We start from the raw sequence: 24,114 nt of genomic DNA on the forward strand, positions 1-24,114 counted from the left end.
AGCAGGCGCCATTTTGGACATACGTAACAGCTGTGCCAGTTTGTGTCCATGCCCAGCAACCAGCCAGGCAGAGACTCCTCAGTCCGGTGGGGAGAACAGACATGGGGCTGGGTACTCATAACTGTAGGAGGCTTGTGTGCCAGGACTGTGAAAACACTAAGGCTGCATGGGAGGACTCAGGATGTGGCTGAGACACTGGGCAGTCACTGTAGGAGGCTCCACATGATCAGGGCTCTGTGGTTACCTGACAAGGGACATTGCTGGGGAATCTAAGCTTACACTGAAGACTGCACAGAGCCTCTGTGTGGTCTTTGTGGCAGAGAAAGCAAATAATATACTCACTGGGGATAGAGAGGAGCTCTGCTGAGTCTATGCCAACAGACAAGATGAAACCTCCCCTCTGATTTAAAAAAAAAAAAAAATTTACCATGCCAAACCTGGGTGTGTCACCTCAGACATGCCCTTTACCTGGAGCACTCATCAGAGCTCCCTGGCCACACCTACCACACACCTCTAGATATTCCCTGAAACTAGACACTCCACTCAGACATAGTCCAAAGATAAAAGCCCCCACAGCAAAAAAAAAAAAAAAGAAGAAGAAGAAGAAGAAGAAAAACCAACGAGTATCTCCACAAATGCCGAATAACAATTGCACCAATTCAAGAAACAAGCATAAGGAACACAACATGACACCCCCAAAAAGAACACAGCACTTCAGTACTAGATTGTGAAGATGATGAGATTGAAGAAATGCCAGAAATGAAATTCAGAAAATTGATGACATGATTACTTAGAAGTAATCAGAAGCGGTGCTGCGGCTCAATAGGCTAAGCCTCCGCCTTGTGGCGCTGGCACACCAGGTTCTAGTCCCGGTCGGGGCACCGGATTCTGTCCCAGTTGCCCCTCTTCCAAGCCAGCTCTCTGCTGTGGCCTGGGAGTGCAGTGGAGGATGGCCCAAGTGCTTGGGCCCTGCACCCCATGGGAGACCAGAATAAGCACCTGGCTCCTGGCTCCTGCCTTTGGATAGGCGTGGTGCGCCAGCCACAGCGCGCTGGTGGCGGCAGCCATTGGAGGGTGAACCAACTGCAAAAGGAAGACCTTTCTCTCTCTCTCTCTCTCTCTCTCTCTCTCTCACTGTCCACTCTACCTGTAAAAAAAAAGTAATCAGAAGCAAATGCACAAACTAATGAAATCCATACTTGACATGAAAGAAAATTTCTCCCAAGAAATTAAAATCTTACAGAGAAATCAAAATGAAATCTTAGAAACGAAGAATTCAATGGAACAAATAAAAAATACACTGGAAAGCTTTAATAACAGAATCGGTGAAGCAGAGAAAAGAATATCCAATTAAGAAGACAAATTACAGGAAATTATACAGTCAGACCAAACACAAGAAGAAATTAGAAAACTAAAAAACACTGTTCTATCAAACGACCCAACATACGGGTTCTAGGAGCTCCTGAAGGTGTGGAAAGAAAGGAATAGAAGGCCCTTTTAGTGAAATAATAACAGAAAAATTCCCCATTTGGAGAAAGAAAGGGAAATCCAAGTACAGGAAACACATACAACCCCTAATAGACATGACCAGAAAAGATCTTCACCGCAACACATTTTAATCAACTCTCCACAGGAAAACAAGAAGAAAAGATTCTAAAATGTGCACGAGAGAAACACCAGATTACTTTCAGAGGCTCTCCAATTAGATTCACAGTTGATTTCTTATCAGAAACCCTACAAGCTAGGAAAGAATGGCAAGATATAGTCAAAGTCTTAAAAGAAAACAACTGTCAACCCAGAATACTATGCCCTGCAGAGCTCTCAGTAATGAACGAAGGTGAAATAAAGAACTTCCGTGACAAACAGAAACTGAGAGATTTGTCACCACCTGTCCAGCCATGCAGAAGATTCTTAAGGATGTATTGCACACAAAAACACAGAAACATGGTCATAACTACGGAAGAAGATAAAGGAAGGAAATCTCCCAGGAAAAGTAAAAAGAAATCCAAAGTAAAAATTAGGAATATTTATGGAAAAATAGCATGGCAAAGTCATTACTTATCAGTAGTCACCTTGAATGTAAATGGCCTTAACCCTCCAGTTAAAATGCATAGACTGGCTGAATAAATTAAAAAAGAAAACCCATCTATTTGCTGCCTACAAGAAATACATCTCACCAGCAAAGACACACGCAGACTGAAAGTGAAAGGATGGAAAGAGATATTCCATGTTAACGGAAACTAAATAAAGGCTGGTGTAGCCATCCTAATGTAAGACAAAACAGACTTTAACAAAAAAACTGTTAAAAGAAACAGAGAAGCACACTATGTAATGATTAAGGGATCAATTCAACAGGAACATGTAACTATTATAAACATATATGCAACTAATTACAGGGCACATGGCTTTTTAAAAGAAATGTTAAGAGATCTAAAGGGAAACATAGAATCAAATACAATAGTAATGGGGAATTGTACTACCACACTTTCAGCAACGGACAAATCAACCAGACAGATAATCAGCAAGGAAACAGCAGAGTTAATCAACACTATAGACCAAATGGACCTAACAGATAATTGCAGAACTTTGCATCCTACATTTATAAAATACACATTCTTCTCAGCAGTACATGGGACCTTCTCTAGGATTAACCACATGCTAGACCATAAAACAAGTCTCAGAAAATTCAAAAAAATCAAAATCATACCATGCATCTTTTCAGACTACAATGGAATGAAGCTGGAAACCAGCAACTCAGAAATAACTAGAACATATGCAAATGCATGGACACTGAACAGCATGCTCCTGAATGAATAGTGGGTCATTGAAAACATCAAAAGAGAAATTAAAAAATTTCTGAAGACAACAATACAACAAATCAGAAATGACGGGATACAGCAAAAACAGTGATAAGAGGAAAATTTATAGCAATCGGTGCCTAAATCAAGAAATTGGAAAGGCACCAACTAAATGAGCTATCAGTGCATCTCCAGAATCTGGGAAAACAACAGCAAACCAAACCCAAAACTAGTAAGAGAAAAGAAATAATTATAATTAGAGAAGAAATTAACAAAATTGAAACAATAAAAAAGATCAGCAAAATGAAGAGCTGCTTGTTTTGAAAAAATAAACAAAATTGACACACCATTGGCCCAACTAGCCAAAAAAGGAGAGATAAGACCCAAGTCAATAAAATTAGAGATGAAAAAGGAAATGTAACAATAGACACCAGAGACATAAAAAGAATCATCAGAAATTACTACAAAAAACAGTATGCCAACAAAGTGGGATACCTAGAAGAAATTGGTAGATTCCTGGGCACATACAACCTACCTAAATTGAGCCATGAAGACATAGAAAACCTAAACAGACACATTACCAAGAAAGAAATTGAATCAGTGGTAAAGACCCTCCTTACAAAGAAAAACCCAGGACCATATGGCTTCACTACTGAATTCTAAGTGACATTTAAAGAAGAACTGACTCTTCTTCTCAAGTTATTCAAAACAACTGAAAGAGAGAGAATCCTCCCAAGCTCTTTCTATGAAGCCAGCATCACCTTAATTCCTAAACCTGGAAAATATGCAACAGAGAAAGAGAACTACAGACCAATTTCCCTGTTGAACTTAGATGCAAAAATCCTCAACAAAATTCTGGCCAATCGAATCCAACAAGACATAAGATCATTCACCCAAACCAAGTGGGATCTATCCCTAATATTCAAGTATGATTCAACATTCACAAATCAATAAATGTGATACATCACATTAACAAACTGCAGAACAAAAACCATATGATTATCACAACAGAAGCAGAGAAAGCATTTGATAAAACACAATACCCTTTCATGATGAAAATTCTAAGCAAATTGGGTATAGAAGGAATATTCCTCAACACAGTCAAGGCAATTTATGACAAACCCATGGCCAGCATCCTATTGAATGGGGGAAAGTTGGAAGCATTTCCACTGAGATCTGGTACCAGACAGGGATGCCCACTCTCACCACTGCTATTCAATATAGTACTGGAAGTTTTAGCCAGAGCCATTAGGCAAGAAAAAGAAATCAAAGGGATTCAGATTGGGAAAGAGGAAGTCAAATTATCTGTATTTGCAGGTGACATGATTCTATATATAGGGAATCCAAAAAACTCCACCAAGAGACTATTGGAACTCATAGAGAGTTTGGCAAAGTAGCAGGATATAAAATCAACTCACAAAAATTAACAGCCTTTGTACACACAGAAAAATGCCATGGCTGAAAAAGAACTTCTGTCAATCCCATTCACAATAGCTACAAAAAAAAAAAAAAAATCAAATACCTTGGAATAAATTGAACCAAGGATATCAAAGATCTCTACAATGAGAATTACAAAACTTTAAAGAAAGAAATAGAAGAGAATATAAAAAATGGAAAATTATTCCATGTTCATTGGTTGGAAGAATCAATATCATCAAAATGTCTGTTTTTCTGAAAACAATTTACAGATTCAATGTGATACTAATCAAAATACCAAAGACATTCTTCTCAGATCTAGAAACAAATGATGCTGAAATTCATATGGAGACATAGGAGACCTCGAATAGCGAAAGCAATCTTATACAACAAAAACAAAGCCGGAAGAATCACTAAACCAGATTTCAAAACATACTACAGGGCAGTAATAATCAGAACAGCCTGGTACAAAAATAGATGGATAGACCAATGGAACAGAATAGAAAAACCCAAAATCAATCCAGACATCTACAACTAACTTATATTTGACCAATCCCTGGAGGATTGACAGTCTCTTCAAAAAATGGTGCTGGCAAAACTGGATTTCCACATGCAGAAGTATAAAGCAGGACCCCTACCTTTAATTTTACACAAAAATCCATTCAAAGTGGATTAAAGATCTAAATCTACAACCTGATACCATTAAATTATTAGAGAACATTGGGGAAACCCTGCAAGACATTGGCACATGCAAAGAGTTAGAAATGTCCCCAGAGTCACAGGCAGTCAAAGCCAAAATTAACAAATGGGATTACATCAAATTGAGAAGCTTCTGTATTACAAAAGAAACACTCAAGAAAGTGAAGAGGCAACCAACAGAATGGGAGAAATTATTTACAAACAATGCAACTGATAAAGAATTAATAACCAGAATATATAAAGAGATCAAGAAACTTCACAGCAACAAAACAAACAATCCAGTTAAGAAATGGGCCAAGGACTTAAACAGACATTTTTCAAAAGACCACTCCAACCATTTCTAGACATGCCCCATTGTCTCTTTTACATTACACAAGGATGACCACTTAAAGTACCTGCGAAGAAAGGTAGTCAGTCATGTGCAGAAGCAAAAGTAATTCATAAAATGAATATAAACCAAAGTCAGATATATGGTGTTATTTATAAATTTGTATGTAGGTGACATATTAAGACAATAACTTGTATTAATGGGCAGTAGATGAAATAATCAAATTTCTTTTCAAGTTTTATATATTTGTTTGAAAGAGTTACAGAGAAAGAGGGAGAGACAGAGATAGAGAGAGATACATATCTACCATCCACTGATTCTCTTCCCAGTGTCCCCAGATGGCCGCAATGGCCAGGGCTGGGCCAGGCCAAAACTAGGAGACAGAGGCCCAAGTACTTGTACCATCTTCCACTGCTTTTCCCAGGCCATTAGCAGGGAGCTGGATTGGAAGTGGTGCAGCCGGCACACGCACCTGCGCCCACGTGGGATGTCAGCATCTCGAGTGGTGGCTGTACTCATTACACCACAACACCAGCCCCCAGTTCTTTAAGAGTCACCTGGCCGAGGTTAGGAAATTAGAACACACATCTGTTATCTCACAGTTCGAAAGTCAGAGTCCAGATTGCTTAGACACTGAATTCCTTTCCCTCTCACTGTTGTGTTAGTTTACTTTGTAGAAAAACTGAACCAGACAACCTCCAGACTTGGAAAGCCCAGGTTCATGGAAATAAAGGGAAAAACATTATTCTGAAAACTGAAACCACTCATCCCCCATTAAGTTTCCAGAATGCCCACAGCCACATTTTTTAGGCAGGAGTGGACAGAATTCATTTATTGCTCCAAAAGAAGACATAGAAACCAACTACGAGGATTCCCCTAAAAGCAGTGGCTTAGTGTCCACAAACAGATTATCCAGGTCAATTACCCATCCATGCTCAGAGCTTGCAGTCAGCTTTTGAGCATCTCACTCTTGACTGTGAATGGAACCCTCACCACCAACCATTGTTTTGGTTCCTGAGTAAGTTCCACTTTTCAGGAGCAGGCCTGAGTCACTTAGAGCCCTGTCCTGTTTAGTAGGCCAAGTGTTTACCCTCCACCCACCATTGATCTCCAAAGCTGGCCAGCAACCCAGACATGTTCGTGGTGCTTGTTGATGTGAGCCACTTTGCAACATACACTCTTCTCCCATTGCAGAAATTGCCATCTGCCATTCCCATCCCTAATCCACGAATTAGTTTAGTAGACAACATTCTCCCTTCTCTGTTTGCCAAAATTGGGATTATCATAATCCTTTTGAGAGTCAGTATACTTACATGAACTTCCTAGCAAACCTCAGTGGAAAATTAAATTCTGGCAACTTGCCACTCAGTTTGAAAAGCTGTCAACTCTCTTCTTTGGGATTGATAGATCTGTTTCTCGTGGTTTCCAAAAACTTGTGCTTCAGCTTCTTGTAGGAAAGCAAAAAGTTATTTTTGGTTCCTAAATCTCTGACTAGATTTCTCAGCATCTTTTAAAGTTACTGAATTCGGTTTGTAAGCTTTCAAACATTGAATAATACCTGAGGCAAGACTTAACATCTCATTACCCCTCAAAGCTTGGAAGCCTTTGAGTTCATTTAGAATCCACGGAAATACTTTAACAAAGTACTTTTGTCAAGAGAATAAAATGGTTGAAGAAATTAGTGAGTGGGATGGGGAGGTGAGGAGGAAGTTTAGGAACTAAAAGGTGAGTTAAAAGAATTCACTATTATTTAAGTTCTTTTTTGCTTGAAGACCCACAGTAGAAATAGAAGCACATGAAAAGGTATCCTTCCTTACATGCAAACGTAAAGCTGTAATGAGATGCCTATCACTATTAACACAGAATTTTTAAAAATTCTTTTACTTATTTGAGAGTCACAGAGAACGGTCCCATCACTTTTCGCTTCCCAAATGTCTGCACACAGAATTTTTAAAAATTCTTTTACTTATTTGAGAGTCACAGAGAACGGTCCCATCACTTTTCGCTTCCCAAATGTCTGCCCCTACAAAAGCCTGGTCTCCCACATAGGTGACAGGGACCCAGTTACTTGAGTTCTCGCTGCTGCCTCCCAAGGTCTGCATCAGTGAGAAGCTGGAATGAGGAGCCAGAGATGGGCATTGAACCCAGGCATTCTAATATGGGACGCTGGTGTCAACCTCTAGGCCAAACATGTGCCCCAGCAGAGAAATTTTTTTTTAATTGCCAGTGAAAGTGTGAGGAAACAGCAGTCTCCTGCCCTGCTGGACATGGTCACTGGTGCAGCCTAGTTTATCAAAAATCTGCCCACATTTAAAGCACCCAAGACCTCTGACCCAGCAATCCTACCTCTGGGGACTGATTTTACATATACTCAGTAGGTACAAGCTGTCACATATACTGATATCTATTGTAGCAATTTTTGTGATGATAGCAAAAGTTGGAAACAACTCAAGTGTCCATTTATCAGAGACTGGTTAGCTGTATGATCTATCCAAATAAAATAACATGGAACCATTAAAAATAATAGGGCAACTCTGTGCATCCTAGTATGGAAAGATCTCTGAGATATTTGTTTAGGTAAAAAGAACAAGAGGAAGATCAGTGTGACTGCAACATTATCATTCTTTTCCAAAAACAAAAGGTATCATGAGGAGTGCGAAAGATTAGTCTTTATGCTTCACTTTCATTTCCAAAAATAAAAATTATAATCAAGAATAAGTGCAAACTGGTAACAGATTGTTTTGGGGGTAATACTGTTCTGGAATTGGATAGTGGTAGTGGCTGCACAATCTTGTGAATATACTAAAATACACTGAATTGCAAACTTTGAATTGGGAGATTTTATGGTATGTTAATTATATGTCAATAAAAATACGAAAATAAATAAAAGTTTGCACCTGTGTGCAGAAAAAATAAACTTTTTTAAAAAATTATTTATTTGCTAGACATAGTGACAGAGAGAGTGGGAGAGCTCTTCCATCTGCTGGTTCACTCCTCAAATGCCCACAATAGCCAGAGGTGGGCCAGGCTAAAGCCAAGGGTCTGGAACTCCAGTGGGATCTTCTGCATTGACTGGCAGGGGTCCAAATACTTGAGGCATCATCTGCTGCCTTCCCAGGAGCATTAGCTTGGATCTGAAGCAGAGGAGCCAGGACTGGAACTGGCACTCTGATTTGGGAAGCTGGCATCCTAAGCGGCAGCTTAATCTACTGCACCACAATGCCCATTGCAAAATAAATTATTCCCAAGAGAATCTACCAAAAGCTGATATATATGTTACCCCAGACAACAGCAGTAGTTTGGGAGAGGAGCAAAAGAGCTATGGAAATGGAAAGGAAACTTACTCTTCACCCTACACACTGTTGTGCGCTTCTTAAATTTGGAACCATGTGAAAATAATTACAAAATTAATAAGGTAGTTTTGGAAAGGAGATCTTATTATTAAATCTACCTTAATAACATAAAAGGGAAATTTTTAATTTTACCTATAATTGCACAATTACATTATGATTAGACTTGAATTTTATTGTCAAGCTACCAGATGAAGAAGTACTCAAAAATATGAAAAAATACATATTTAAACTAATTTAAAAAAAAAAAACTACAGTCAATGTAAATACCAGAGTAACTGGGCCATGCTAATTAGGAGGAGTTAATTGGGTAATTGCATTTCACCTACTTAAATTCCCCCATCACCTTTAATTAGAGTAACTTGCCTCTTTCCTTCCAGTCCCTAAACCATTGTGCAGTTTAATAGTGTTGCGTAATAAGGTTCTAAATCCTACATCAAGAGTGGCTTTATTTCAGTGGAAGATTCCATAAACTCTGCATCGGCTGATACAAATGGGAATAACCTTGAGATTATAAAATATTTGATTGAACCTGGTAAAATGAGAATCCCTTTACCCAAATGGGCTTGTAACTGACTAAAGAGATTTGGAGAAACTTGATGGAGGTAAAAACACAGTGAGAGACTTTCCGTACAGCTTGGCAGGCAGTGTCCTTATGGCTGTCACTTGTGCACATATTTGATCATCTCTTATTCCTTCTCTCACTCCTTTGCTCCCCTAAGTCAAAATTGGTCCAAAGGATATTGAATGACTCTTGGTTTTCTCAGAAAAATAAACCTTCAGAAAACTAACTTGGAACACACAAGTATTTTCCACATAACAGACAGCAGTGTAAAGGGAGACCACTCCATTTCCTAACTTTAGTGTTGGCACAGTGAATAGAATTGTACTTTACATTTTCTCTTAGTGCTCTTGCAAGGAGTTCTGTGAAGATGCAATAGAGAAGCAATAGAGAAACTCTTATGTGAGAGAGAGGATACCTATTTAACATGTAATTGTTTTAGATACATAACCAAAGAAGATGTTGCCATAGCCTCGATGGACAAGGTGAAGAATGAAGGGGGCCATGTCCGGCTGATCACAAAGGAATCCAGGCCATGGGATCGTTCCACAAAGTAAGGACACAGTGTGCTAAGACTGCTTCTTTAAATTTATGTATTAATTGAAATAATACCTCACATTTGTGTGGCTGCTTTACGAATTACCGAGAGCTTTCACAATATAGTAGCTCCTTAGTCCTACCAACTCTGCAAGGCACATACATGATCTCCTCATCTTAAAAATTAGAGATGAGAAAGGACCCTGAGACCCTGTAGCCCAAGTGACCCATTCCAAGTCAGGAAGGTAGATGCCAGGAGACCTAAGTCAAAGCTGGGTCCTTCTCCCCAGTCTTAAGCTCTTTCTGTTATGAGTCTTTTCTTTCAACCCTTCTAGAAACCAACCATGGAAAATAGGCATAGCAGATGTTACTTCCCATTTAGGACTTCTCAACATAATTGATTATGGTACCTTTTTCTTTTCCTCCAACACATTGAGCATGTGCCCTGTTATTTTTCATTTTTAGTTTTAATTACCTGTAGGACACAATTCTTAGCTATCTTGTGTTCTTACTCCTATCAGCACTGTCAGCCACTTTACTGTCATTTTATGGCTGCAAGAGTCTGCTTCTGTTAAGCTATCAGGGTCCAGAAGAGAGAACTCATAATGCTTTCTCTGGCCTAAAGAGGTGTATGACCCGACATAGTTAGAGAACAGGGTAGCATTTAGCTTTAGTTGTGGTTTTATTTATTTATTTTCATTTTATTTGAAAGGCAGGGAGACAGATGGAGAGAGATCTTTCATCTGCTGATTCTCTTCCCAGATGTCCACAACAGCCAGGGCTGGGCCAGGCCAAAGCCAGAATCCTAGAACTCATTCAGGGTCTCCCACATGGCAGCAGGGGCCCAAGTCCTTGAGCCATTACCTGCTGCCTCCAACAGTGCACATTAGTGGGAATCTAGACTGGAAGCTGAGAAGCTGGGACTCAAACTAGGCACTTTGATATGGGGCGTGGGCATCCCAAGCAGCAACTTAATCCCTCTGCCAAACGCCTGCCCCTAGTTGGAGTTTTATATTAGCCTGTGCTTTCCCAGCCTCAAGAAGATTTTCTAGTTTCTCCAGATGTTTCAGTTTGATTATTCAACATAAAGGCTTGTAAATTCCTAAGAGAGGTGGCATATTTGTATTCAAATTAATTTTCTTAACACCTCACTCCTTCACTTGGCATGGAATATAGAGTGCTAACTATAGCCATTTTATTTCCACACTGAATCACAAAATCTATAGGTCCTTTGTTTACTGTTTCTCAATAGAGAAACTTTGAAGACATTTATAGGAAGCAATGACTATTTAGACTAATTGTTCATTAGTTACCTATTCAATGTTTTGTTCCATTATAGAAATTTTTTCGAAGATGGAGCCTGTGTCCCATATCTAAATCCCTGCACCGCCCAAGCTGATCTCACTGCGAAGCCTTCTTCATCCAAAGGCTATTTGCAAGCTGTGGATAATGAAGGAAATCCACTTTGCCTCCGCTGTCAGCATCCCACTTGCCACACTAAGCCAGAGTGTAAAGCAAACGCTTGGGATTCACGGTTTTGCTCTCTGAAATGTCAGGAAGAGTTTTGGATTCGATCTAATAACAGTTACCTGAGAGCCAAAGTATTTGAAACTGAACATGGTGTGTGTCAGCTGTGTCATGTGAACGCACAAGAACTCTTTTTACGTCTGAGAGATGCTCCTAAAAGTCAGAGGAAGAATCTCCTGGATTCTACCTGGACTTCAAAGCTCCCGTTAGAACAGGTAACTTACAGTTGTGTGTCAGAAGGCAGCACTGTACTCAGTAGTGAATACTGGCTCATTAATTTGATTTTTTAAGTTTTTAGTATTGGAATTTTCAAATACAAATGAAAAATAGAATAATGAACCCATATACTTAACACTCAGCTTAACAATATCAGCATTTCATCACTTGCTTTCATCAGTCCCTTGTCTCACTTGTTTTTTTCTCCTGGCATATGTTAAAGGCAATTTCACACAACATTTCATTTCACCCTTACTTTCACTATGCATTTCACACAGGTAAAGACTTCCTTCCTTTTTCCCATCCGCTTCCCCTCCCTCTCTCCTTCATTTCCTCCCTTCTTCCCTCCCTTCCTTTTTTCCTTCATTCCTCCCTTTCTTCTCTACTTCTTTCTTTTAAATATAATTCTAACATGTTATCACATTCAACACAATTACAATTTCTTAATTACAGTAAGTCCATTTTGAATTTTAGATTTTCTCATACATGTCCTCTTACAGTTAGTTTGTTCAAATTAGGCTGAAAATATGACCCACATATTGTATTTGGTCATTGTGCTTCTTATGCTCCACTTATTTATTTATTTTTAAAGATTTATTTATTTACTTAAAAGTCAGAGTTACACAGAGAGAAGAAGAGGCAGAGAGAGAGGTCTTCCATCAACTGGTTCACTCCACAGTTGGCTGCAATAGCTGGAGCTGCACCGATCCAAAGCCAGGAGCCAGGAGATTCTTCTGGGTCTCCCACGAGGGTGCAGGGACCCAAGGACTTAGGCCATCTTCTACTGCTTCCCCAGGCCATAGCAGAGAGTTGGATCAGAAGTGGAGCAGCCAGGACTGGAACCAGCACCCATATGGGATGCCGGCACTTCAGGCAGCAGCTTTACTCACTATGCCACAGCACCAGCCCCTGTGCTCCATTTATATACCATAGCATCTCATCCCTGTTTTTCTTTCTTAAGATTTATTCATTTATTTGAAAGGCAGAGTTATAGAGTGGCAGAGACAGAGAGAGAGAGAGAGAGAGAGGTCTTCCACCTGCTAGTTCACTCCCCAAATGGGTACAACAGCCAGAACTGGGCCAATCCGAAGCCAGGAGCTAGGAGCTTCTTTTGGGTCTCCCACACAGGTTCAGGGGCCCAAGGACTTGGGCCATCTTCTCCTGCTTTCCCAGGCCATAGCAGAGAGCTGGATCAGAAGTGGAGCAACCCAGACTGGGGGAACCGTCACTCATATGGGATGCTGGCACTGCAGGTGGCAGCTTTACTCACTACGCCACAGTGTCAGCCCCTCATCCCTATTTTTACACCACTGATTCTTGAAGGAACTGGATCGCTTGCCTGTAGGATTTCTTACCACACTCTGCCCACTGAAATATCTATAAATTTCTGCCAGTTAGATAAATTATGTATTTTTATTTACCTAGTATTGCTAAATTTTAAAGAATTTATAGCATTTCTGCAAAGATAAATTCACATGCTTTTGAAAGCCTGAGAAATTCACTGTTTCCCTATTGATATCCAGAGCTCCTAAAAGATCTTTTGATCTAATCAGTGAGGGACGTATACATCCCAGTGTTGTTAACCAGATTCCAGTTACTGTCTGCCACCATAGTGTGGACGCTTTCAGAAGACACACAATGAAATGGCTACAGCTCATACCGAGAGCCACCTGTGCAGGAATGCAAAAGTAACATGGTATAGACACTCAAAACTGCAGAGCTCAGAGGAAGAGTGATTTTTTCATGGCATGAATTTAGGGTGTTAGAGAATGGCCCAAAGTGAGTTGCCATACAGTTGCTAGGAAAAAATAAACACTATTTGGATCACTGAGCCCATCGAAGTGGAGAGAGAGAATCAATTACAAAGGCAGACCCACCATGGATTATTCCCTAACAATATGCCATTTGTTTATGGCACCAGACTGCCATTTTTTGTTGCTTCTTACAGTGTCAACTTTGAAATTAAAAAATCAGCATGTATCTTCTAACGGAAGCTGGGAAGTTCAGTACAGAAGAGTAAGGAAGGTAGTCAGGAATACAAGACAAAGGTCAGGCTCCAACTTGACGCCTCTCAGAGCTCCTCGAAGACCAGCGCCTTCGATCAGGTCCCTGTACCGTCCAAATGGCCGACAAGGTTTCTTCAGAGTTCTTTAGAAATACCCATGGGGCCTCACGGCCAAGAGCCATGACGTTGATTATAGTTTGTTCCTTGTCCAAAGCCAAGAAAATATAAACAAGTGTCACGCTCATCTTTGTGATAGTTAAACAAGTACACTGCCATAGTGTGAATTTCTTTTACTCCCTCAGGCAGAATGTTGAAATACATCCTATTTTAGGGTAGGTCATCGTTGGTTAAATATGTGTCTATATGGACTGGCCTAAACACTGGCTACTTTAAGTGGACATCTCTGTTTATTCCAAATATGCAAGTTTCAGTGGGTTGTTCTAGAAATTTCACTGCAGTCTATGTGACTTGAAAAGTTCTCTAATGAATAGAATAAGAGTTCTGGGTGATAGCTATTAATATGAAACTGTTGTTGGTATAGTAAAAATGCATTTAGGTCAACAATGCAAGATTATTTGAGTCAGTAATATTAGGAGAAGCTTTAAATCTCCAGTCTCCTTATTCTTTCCTCAGTTTTGGCTTAGTGAACATAGAAATTAACGGAAAGATGCAGAAACAAACATTTTTTTTTATCAATCTGTCAAAGGTCTTGGTATTTTATACTTGCTTTTAAGTCTTTTAAAATGGGTTAGGTAAAGGGAAAAAAACTTTCAGAAACACATTTTATTGCTTTCAAATTGCTAACCTAGAGGGTTTTTTCCACTTGAAATAAAAGCTATAAAAAGCCATCCTAATGTATTTTTCCCCATGGTTTTGCTGTATAAACATCATTGTACAATACAAAACCAACAGTTCCTACAGTGCGTGTTGAAAATTGCTGATCCTCTGTTCTTATTGCAGCTAAATGAAATGATAAGGAACCCGGGGGAAGGACATTTCTGGCAGGTGGATCACATCAAGCCCGTGTACGGGGGCGGCGGACAGTGCTCACTGGACAACCTGCAGACCCTCTGCACGGTCTGTCACAAAGAGGTCAGTGCAGCTTGCAGACAGCCATGACTCCATGCTGAGATATCACATGGAAAATTGTGCATGCAGGTGTGCAAGGTTGTGTGGGTGAGGCAAGACCTCTGGTTTGGGATCCAGGATACGGTTGATTCCTTTCATTGCCCAACACTTGCCAGTCATCTCTAGGCCTGTGTGAGTTCTCAGTCACGAATGCAAGAGAAGCTATGTCCCTTTTCATGCATTCTAGAATCAAGACATTTTCACCATGTAGAAAAAATGAATATAACTCCTGCATTGCACAGTCTTGAAAGACCCAGAGCCTCAAACGAGGTTTTGTGAATTGGGGCAGTGACACAGATTTTCATATTTGCATATGCTCAAGTCTGTCCTGAAATATCTAAGAACAGTGATAAATTATCTCAAGGACCAACTCGACTCAACGTGCAAAGATTGCACTGCTGGCCAAAGCATGAAAACTACTAACCCTGCACATCTCTGAGCAGTTACTGCTGTGTAAAATGAGAGAGAAAAAATGGCATAGTTTTGTTTATCTACTAGGATTAATTTTTGTAATGATAACAAGTGAGACATTTACTTTTAAAAAAAAAAAAGATTTGTTTATTTGTTTGGAATACCCACTCTCCAGTCCAGGGAACCATCCTCTACAGGCCACCAACCTCGCCCCTGAAGGCCAGCGGCCTCAGGCCCCACAGGCTGGCCTCACCAAGCACACTGACTGGTGGTGGCCACACTCAAAAGTGGATGAATTTTTAGCAGGCACTACTGAAAAATGTAGCAGGACCTCCCTGCTTGGATAGTGAGAGAGAGAAACAGAGAGAAAGGTCTTCCTTTTGCCATTGGTTCACCCTCCAATGGCCACCACGGCTGGGGCGCTGCGGCCGGTGTACCCCACTGATCCGAAGGCAGGAGCCAGGTGCTTCTCCTGGTCTCCCATGGGGTGCAGGGCCCAAGCACTTGGGCCATCCTTCACTGCACTCCCTGGCCACAGCAGAGAGCTGGCCTGGAAGAGGGGCAACCGGGACAGAATCCGGCACCCCGACCGGAACTAGAACCTGGTGTGCCGGCGCCACTAGGTGGAGGATTAGCCTATCGATCCACGGCGCCGGCCAAAAGAGACCGATTTTCAATGTGCAACATTATATCCAGAATTTTTCACTTTTGGCAAAATGCAAGCGTTTTCCCATGTCCTCCAGCCATTCATGATGTATATCCCCTAACATGGTTGCATAATATTCTCGTAAGTAGATCTCTGCCCCAGTTTACTAAGCCATTTTCATACTGAAGAATATTTAAGGTGTTTAATATTTTTTTTGCTCTTATATATAATGCCACTATGCATCATTTTTGTGAACAAAATTGTTTTCTACATTTTGAGGTTATTCCTTAAGATAGATTCTCAGATATAAAAAAAAAAAGGCAAGTCGAAATATTTGAATAGAGGCAGGCATTGTGGTGCTAAGCTAAGCTGCTTGGGATGCCTGCATCCCATATTGGAGTGCTGGTTCTAGTCCCAGCTTTCCCGTTTCCAATCTGGTTTCTTGCTGGTGTGCCTGTGAAGACAGTGAATAATGACCTAAGTACTTGAGTCCCTGCCAAACATGGAGGAGACCTGGATGGAGTTCCCAGTTCCTGGCTTTGGCCTGGTCTAGCCCTGGGTGTTATAGGCATTTGGGGCATGAACCATTGGATGGAATTCTCTCTGTCTCTTCCCTTTCTACATCACTTTGCATTTCAAATAATAAATAAATACATATTTTTTAAACTTGGATATATTGGAATTCATCTCCAAAGTGTTTCCCAAGGATCTTACTCATTTATGCTTCCCAAATCCCAACAGTTAACACCCATAAAATTGCACCAGTGAGGGGCTGGCGTTATGATGTGGGTTAAGCTGCCATCTGTGATGCCACCATCTCATGTGAGCACCAGTTTGAATCTCAGCTGCTTCACTTCCTATGGAGCTCTCTACTAATATACCTTGGAAAGCAGTGGAAGATGGCCCAAGAGTAGATGGCCCAAGATGGCAGAGAAAGAGAGAGGGAGAGGGAGAGAAAGAGAGAGAGAGGTCTTCCATCTTCTGGTTCACTCCCCAGTTGACCGCAATGGCCAGAGCTGCACCAATGAGAAGCCAGGAGCCAGGAGCTTCTTCTGGGTCTCCCACGAGGGTGCAGGGGCCCAAGCACTTGGGCCATCTTCTACTGCTTTCTCAGGCCATCGCAAAGAGCTGGGTTAGAAGTGGAGTAGCCAGGACACAAACTGGTACCTATATAGGATGCTGGCACTGTGGGCAGCAGCTTTACCCACTATACCACAGCACAGGCCCCAATAAATAAATCTTTAAAAAGTTAAATTTGCAGTTGGATAAGGAGAATCGTGGCCTCCTAGTCCACAAATTAGAGATGTGCAATCTCATTGGGTAACAAAACATCTCCCGTACTTGCATGCTTTCTCCTGGCCCTCATGCACTAGGACCACAGTGCACTTGTCCAAGCTGCTAAGGCACTCTGCCTTGTGGTTTGGGACCCCCCATGGCAAGAAATGGTGAGTGGATATAGTGACTATAGATTTTTTTTTTCCATAGTAACCAAGCATACGTTTATGGCTCCTGTAGTCAGTGCCTTTCCCACTGTGTATACATGCATATTTTTTACCTTTCAGAGAACTGCCAGACAAGCCAAGGAAAGAAGTCAGGTGAGAAGACAATCTCTGGCATCAAAGCATGGATCAGACATCACACGATTTTTGGTAAAGAAGTAGAACATTCTGTGAATGGATGACAAATGGTTTACATGTGGGAGAATTGAACACAATTTTTTTTTTCATTTCTGCCTAAAATTTTTCAGAATGAAAATCAAGAATTCAGATTCTGGTTGTGTACTAAGTACTTTCAGTGTTAAATACTTTTTGAAAGTACTTAACAGAAGCTAAGTATTCCTGTAATCTTGTTGATTTCATGCACACTGCTAGCTATGTCTCACAAGCTTTTGTTAAGTTGTCATTTCCCCTGATATGTCTTAATCACTGTGTCACACATAGCAAATGTTTGAAAACTATGTTCTTAATTACCAGAAAAATGCTCTGGGCTAGTATCAGTTCTGGACTGTCATAGGTCTAACTGGGAGATTGTAAAAAAGAAAAACTTAGGGGGGTAAATTATCATTCAGGAGTTCTGAACCAAGCGTGAGCAGCCAGCTCAGTGTGTAAGAGTCTCAGTCACTGAACGCCTCTAAAATGGGCTTGGGGCACGTTGTGGACATAGTCTGTGTATCAAAAAATTAAATAAATCATACTTTTGATAGTAAGACAACTGTACTGATCATGTTTGCAGGTAATCTGGAAGTTCTGAATAAAGTTATTAACTAAAAATATTAAACAACTGAAAATAAAAATGTAAAATGCCTCTTCAGCTTCATTTCTAAAGTTTTTTTTTTAATGCATAAAACTAGGCTTAGTGTCAGCCACCTTTGTCTCCTGGGCCTCATTTCCTGTTTCTAAAATTTTGTGTGATTAAAAGTATATTTATGGTACTTCTTTCAAAAAGGGCAGTGATGATAAAGCACTTGATAGTGACATTTAAAAAATAAGAGTGGTGATGAAACAAATCAAGGGGCCAGCCCAGCGATGTCGGAATCGAGAGAGCGAAGGTTCAGAGCCACGCGGAATCCAAGTCCACAGAAGCAGGATGGGCCCAGAAGGCAGCAGTATTTGGATGTAAACCTCATCAGTGGCCGCATTTCCTGATTGCAGTTAACAGCTGTTGTTTTACAATATAGAGAGTTTGTTTTTAGAAAGATTATACAATCGTGAAGTTTCCTTCCAGAGTTACGATTAAGTTCATAACTATTTCATTCTGTGAGATCAAATAGCATCCTTTCTCTCACGGATTAGGTCGGGCTGACTTGGCCTCCCTTCTGCTTTGCTGGTCAGGCTCTTTGCAGCTTTCTGCCTCATCTCCAGGGTAACATCGGATTTGTCACGGCTGAGAGCCGAGAAGCCTGCTAAGCTGCCTTTCCTGCAGCGTGGGGTGTTTGCAAGTGAGAGTGCGGTCTAAGTAGGTCAGACTGGAGCAGGGCTTGCTCTTTAGATCACGCCGAGGTGGTAATTCTAAGGAACAGATTCTCAGATGTGAAGATCTGATGGTTTGAAGTGAAATGATCCATGAAGATAGTCTCTCTCCACGCCAGGTTTCAGAACACTGCGAAGAGCAGCGAGCCGTTGCCAGCCAGGGCTCGGTGGCTGCTCCTCCCCATCCCTTCCTGACGGGTCTCAGAGCTCTGTGGCATGCCTTCCTCTCATCTGATCCGCTTCACTTGTGGGACACATTGAGATGAAGCCCTGTGGGACTGAAAATAAAGACAGAGACTGATCCATCCAATGGCCGAGTCCTCTAGGGCACGGTGGGCAGGCTGCACTTTCATCCTCACATCAAAGAGAGGCTGCCCTCTACGGACTGCAGATGGGAGGCTCTGACGGGCAGGTGAAGCCGGGCAAGCAGCAGCCCCTGTGTGCAGAAAGCAGCCAGTGTGGCCCCCAGGGGAGCAGCCTGCTGGACCACCTAGGATGAAGGGACACACACAGGATACAGCAAGGGTAGAGGGGGGTGACTTAGAGGGAGAGGCCGGTTTGGAAGAGAAGTTACAAGATGGAACTGAGGCTGAGAAAAGAAAAACAGGCTCTGGACCCAGGAAACAGAGCAAGGAAGGCAGAGCTGGGGAAGGAAGTGTTTTGCAATATGGAACTGTATAGGAATATACCTGTGCTGAGAATTGGGCTTTGCCTTCATCCAGCTGGGGGGGGGGGCACTTCCTGAGCAGGTTGGGCTCGTGCACTGAAGCTGCAGCCCAGTGTCATGCAGGCCTGCCTTTCTGTTCCTGCCTTTGAGGGCCACTGGTGCTAGACACCCTCTGATGGCTGAAAAAGTTGCTCTGGGAGCCCCAGAGCCAGGGAGAATTCATGTGGAATTGTTACAGAATCCCACGCTCAGCGTTAATCACAGCCTAACAAACATTTTAGGGGGTGATTTTCCTGTGACAAATGATTACCCTTCTAGATTTTCTTAACTGTGGATGGGAAAAGGATTTTCTACCCACGCATCATGCTAATAAATCAGATCTCCAGATCCTTGAATGAGACATTTAAAATGTATTTTCTTTTTAAAAGGCAGAGATACAGATAAGGAAAGAGAGAATCTTCCATCTGCTGGTTTGCTCCCTAAATGGCCACAATGGCCCCAGGGCTGGGCTAGGCTGAAGCCAGGAGCCAGGAGCTTCTTCTGGGACTCCCATATGGGTGCAGTGACACAAGCACTTGGGCCATCTTCTGCTGCTTTCCCAGTCCATTAGCAGAGAGCTGGTTGGGAAGTAGGGCAGCTGAGACTCAAACGGGTGCCCATCTGGGATGCTAGCACTACACGAGGCTTTAACCTTCTATGACATAGTGCCAGCTTTAGAAATAGAAGTCTAGGAGCAGGCATTGTGATACAGCAGGTTAATCCTCCACTTGGGACACCCACATCCCATATGGGAATACCTGGTTTGAGCCCTGGCTACTCCGCTTCTGATCCGGCTTCCTGTTAATGGGCACTTTGGGAGGCAGTACATGATGGCTCAAATGCTTGGGCCCGTGTTACCCACATGGGAGACTTGGATACCAAGTTCTGGGCTCCTGGGTTCAGCTTGGCCCAGTCCATACTCTTGCAAGCATTTGGGAAATGAAGTGGTAAATGGAAGATCTCTGTCTTTGTCTCTCTGTGTTGCTCTGCCTTTCAAGTCAATGAAAATAAATAAAAAATAAATATTAAAAAATATGAAACACTTTATATGTCAAAGAAGTCAACACTCTTGAATGTAAAATAGAAAGATTTTGTTTACTAGTATACAGAATCATGGATATCAAGCATAAAAAATAGGGTACAGAAATAATGTTTCATGTTCTGTTGCTTCTTGTTCATTCCCAGTCTCTCATTCCATCATTCTTTTGAACTGGAAAATTGAGCTCCTAGTTACTGTACCAATCTATTTGAATATTCAACCATCAGAAAAATGTCCCATCCCATCTCAAGTTTGTGTTCTGTTGTTAAGGGTGTTTTGCCAGGCTGGTTGTGTTCCTTTGTACTATTGAGAAATGTCACTGGTACTAAAATGTATTCTGAGTTTAACTGCCTTCCTCGCTGCCTCAGCAGTTTCTCTCCCAGTTCTCTCAAGTCACTGGCTAGGGTCTTCCCAGCAGTAGATACTAATTATTTTCTGCAGACTAGCCAAGGGAATACCTTAAAAATATCATTAATTATTCCACATTTCTTAAAGTGTTCATGTTTCATGGTCTCTCTGCTAAGGTGTGTAGACCACTTCTGCCTTCCCTTCAACTACATTTAATCATTGGATTGCAAAACCTCCAGACACTTCATCTGTATGACAGCTGATGCCTACTTAAGAAAGATCCCAACATAGTTCTGATTTGGCCGGCAAAATGAGCTCAAGAAAGCACTGTTGGGGCTGTGCTGTGGCATAGCAGATAAAGCCACCGCCTGCAGTGCTGGCATCCCATATGGATGCCGGTTCAAGTTCCAGCTGCTCCAATCCAGCTCTCTGCTATGGCCTGGGAAAGCAGTGGAAGATGGCCCAAGTCCTTGAGCCCCTGCACCCACGTGGGAGACCCAGAAAAAGCTCCTGGCTTCGGATTGGCACAGCTCCTGATGTTGTGGCCAATTGGAGAGTGAACCAACGGATGGAAGACCTCTCTCTCTCTCTCTCTGTGCCTCTCATTCTCTCTCTGTGTAACTCTTTCAAATAAATAAATAAATATTTACAAAAAAATGCTGTCATGGTACCTGAACCCAGCATATGTTCAGCACGGGTTTACACACCAATGCTGTGAACACAGCCAGATCCTGGTTGGAACCCTGGATTGCAATGGTTCATTTTTAGAATCTCCTGTGTAATCCTGTAAAATATTTCACCTACTTTCTGCATAATCATCACTTACGAAACTATGACTTCACTTATGCCTGGGCTTTCAACAAATGAATTTTTAAAGTTATATTTATTCATATTTAAAAAGCAGAATGACAGAAAAAGAGAAAGGGGGTGAGAGCGAACAAGAGAGAGTACTTCCATCTGTAGATTCACTCCCCAAGTGCCCGCAACAGCTGAGGCTGAGCCAGGTCAAAGCCAGTAGTCTGGAACACAACCTAGGTCTTCCACTTCTGTGTCAGGGACTCAAGTGCTTGAGCCATGACCTGCTGCCTCCCAGGGTGCACTTTAGCAGGAAGCTAGAATTGGAAGCAGAGCCTGGACTCAAACCCACACACTCTGATATGGGATATAGATGTTTTAACTGCTGTATCAAGTGCTTGCCCCAAACAGATATTTTTTTAAAGCACACATGAAGCATTGCTATGCTGTTCAAAAAATATTAGGAGGCTTGAATGACAGTTACTAATACTTCTGTCCCCACATCAAATTGAAAACCAATAAAGAAATATGACACTGGAGTCACATAGGTGGAATTCAGAATGCCAATTTTGAGGTTAATAAAGTACAATTGGAGATCATTACATGGGTTGCAGCCATAATCAAGATCTTGGACCCTCATATCCAGGAGGGATGCTGGAGTGGCCCTGCTGCAGGAAAACTGGTGTATCACAGAGAATGAGCACACTTACCTCAACACCCAGCCCCAGTGCCACTTGACTTCACCTTGGCAACAGGGAGAGAAGGATCTCCAGGCCTGTTGTTTAGCACACACAAGTGATCTGTCCTGGGGGCTGGCGTTGTAGCACAGTCAGCTAATTAAGCCACCCCTTGCAGTGCTGACATCCCATATGACCGATTGAAGTCCCAACTGCTCCACTTCCCACCCAGTTCCCTGCTAGCATACCTGGGAAAACAGCAGAGGATGGCCCAAGTCCTTGGGCTTCTGCCACCCATGGATGGAGTTCAAGGTTATTGACATCAGCCTGGCCCAGCCCCTGCCATTGTGGCCACCTGGGGAATAAAACAGTGGATAGAAGATTCTGTCTCTCTCCACCTCTTCCTCTCTCTGACACTCTGCCTTTCAAGCCATCTTTCTTGTAACTCACATTGACAAACACTGTATTGCATAGAAGTGATGAAAGCAGGCATGTTATGTTCCTGATCTTAGAGGAAAATCATTCTTTCATCATTAAGTATGAAGTTAGCTCTGAGCTTTTCTTAGAGAGACCTTAATATGTTGCCTTCCATTGCCAGCTTACTTAGTGTTCTTATAAAAGGGTATTGAATTTTGTGAAATTCTTGCTCTGCATCAAATGATCGTATGGTTTTTGTATTCCATTCTGTTAATGTAGTGTATTGTAGTGTATTCTGTTAATCAGTTTTTGTATGTTGAACCATCCTTGCATTCCAGGAATAAATCCCAATTTGTCATAGCATAACATCCTTTTATTATACTACAGAATTCAGTTTACTAGTATTTTGAGCTTTTTTTTTTTTTTTCAATGTTCACAAGGGATATTGGTCTGTGTTTTTCTCTCTTGTAATATACTTGCCTGGCTGTGGTATTAAGGCAATACTGGCCTCATAGATTTAATGAGGAATTGTTTCTTTCTCTTCAGTTTTTGAGAAGAGTTTGAAAAGAACATTACTAGTTTTTCTTTAATTATTTCAAAGACTTCTTCAGTGAAATCATCAGGCCCAGAATTTTTGCTTGTTAGGAGGTTTTATCACTAATTCAACCTCTTTCCTAGGAATAGATCTATTCACATTTTCTCTTTCTACTTGAATCAGTCTTGGTAGGTTTTGTCATTCTAGGAATTTGACTATTTCATGCCAATTTGTTGGCATATGTCTGTCCATAATACTCTAATAATCTTACATTACTTATTGTAGTAATTATTAATTTGGCTTCTCTTTTTTTCTCATTCTTTCTAGATAAAGGCTTATTAATTTTATTGATCTTTTGAAGAAGCAGCTGTTAATTGAATTGATTTTTCTCTATTGCTCTTCTGTTCTCTATTTTCAGAAACTTCCTCCTCTAATCTTTATTATTTCCTTTCTTGTCCTAGCTTGGAGTTTAGATTATTCTTTACCTAGTCCCCCCCCTTTAAAGATTTATTTATTTGTTTATTTGAAAGGCAGAGTTACAAAAAAATAGGGAGAGAGATCTTCCATCTTCTGGTTCACTCAAATGACCACAACCATGGCCCCGGCTGAAACCAGGAGCCTGGAACTCCAACCAGGTCTCCCACATGGATGCAGGGGCCCAGGTATTTGGATTATTTGGACGATCTTATGCTGCTTTCCCAGACACATTAGTAGGGAACTGGATCAGAAGCTGAGCAGCTGGGACTTAAATTAGTGCCATATAGGATACTAGCATTACAGGCAGCAGCTTAACCCACTGCATCATAATACCAGCCCCTTCCTAGTTCTTCAGTTTCAAGTTATAGTGTTGATTCGACAGTGTTGATATGAGATCTTTCTTCCTTTTTATACATAAACATATATGGCTGTAAGTTTTGCTCTTAGCGCCACTTTCAGTTATAGCATAAATTATAATGTGCTGTGTTTTCTCTTCATTCTTCAATAAGTGCTTTCTAGTTTCCCCTG

The 24,114-nt window shown here is 41.3% G+C and overlaps 1 protein-coding gene across 10 annotated transcripts in view; it reads left to right on the plus strand.

The window, feature by feature from the left end:
* The window catches only part of ZRANB3 (zinc finger RANBP2-type containing 3), a 294,900-nt gene extending 276,967 nt beyond the window's left edge, over nt 1-17,933 (plus strand). For all 10 annotated transcript variants that reach the window (XM_070070994.2, XM_089329275.1, XM_070070993.2 and 7 more), the window contains 4 exons: nt 9,596-9,706; nt 11,030-11,432; nt 14,399-14,530; nt 17,186-17,933. In XM_070070994.2, coding sequence (XP_069927095.2) covers nt 9,596-9,706; nt 11,030-11,432; nt 14,399-14,530; nt 17,186-17,284 — 745 coding nt within the window. In that variant the 3' untranslated portion in view covers nt 17,285-17,933. The remainder of the gene's footprint in view (nt 1-9,595; nt 9,707-11,029; nt 11,433-14,398; nt 14,531-17,185) is intronic.
* Nucleotides 17,934-24,114: the final 6,181 nt, after the last annotated feature.

The sequence above is a fragment of the Oryctolagus cuniculus genome, chromosome 3 (assembly GCF_051225735.1).
Source record: "Oryctolagus cuniculus isolate XC-2025 breed Fujian yellow rabbit chromosome 3, ASM5122573v1, whole genome shotgun sequence".
NCBI classification, from domain to species: domain Eukaryota; kingdom Metazoa; phylum Chordata; class Mammalia; order Lagomorpha; family Leporidae; genus Oryctolagus; species Oryctolagus cuniculus.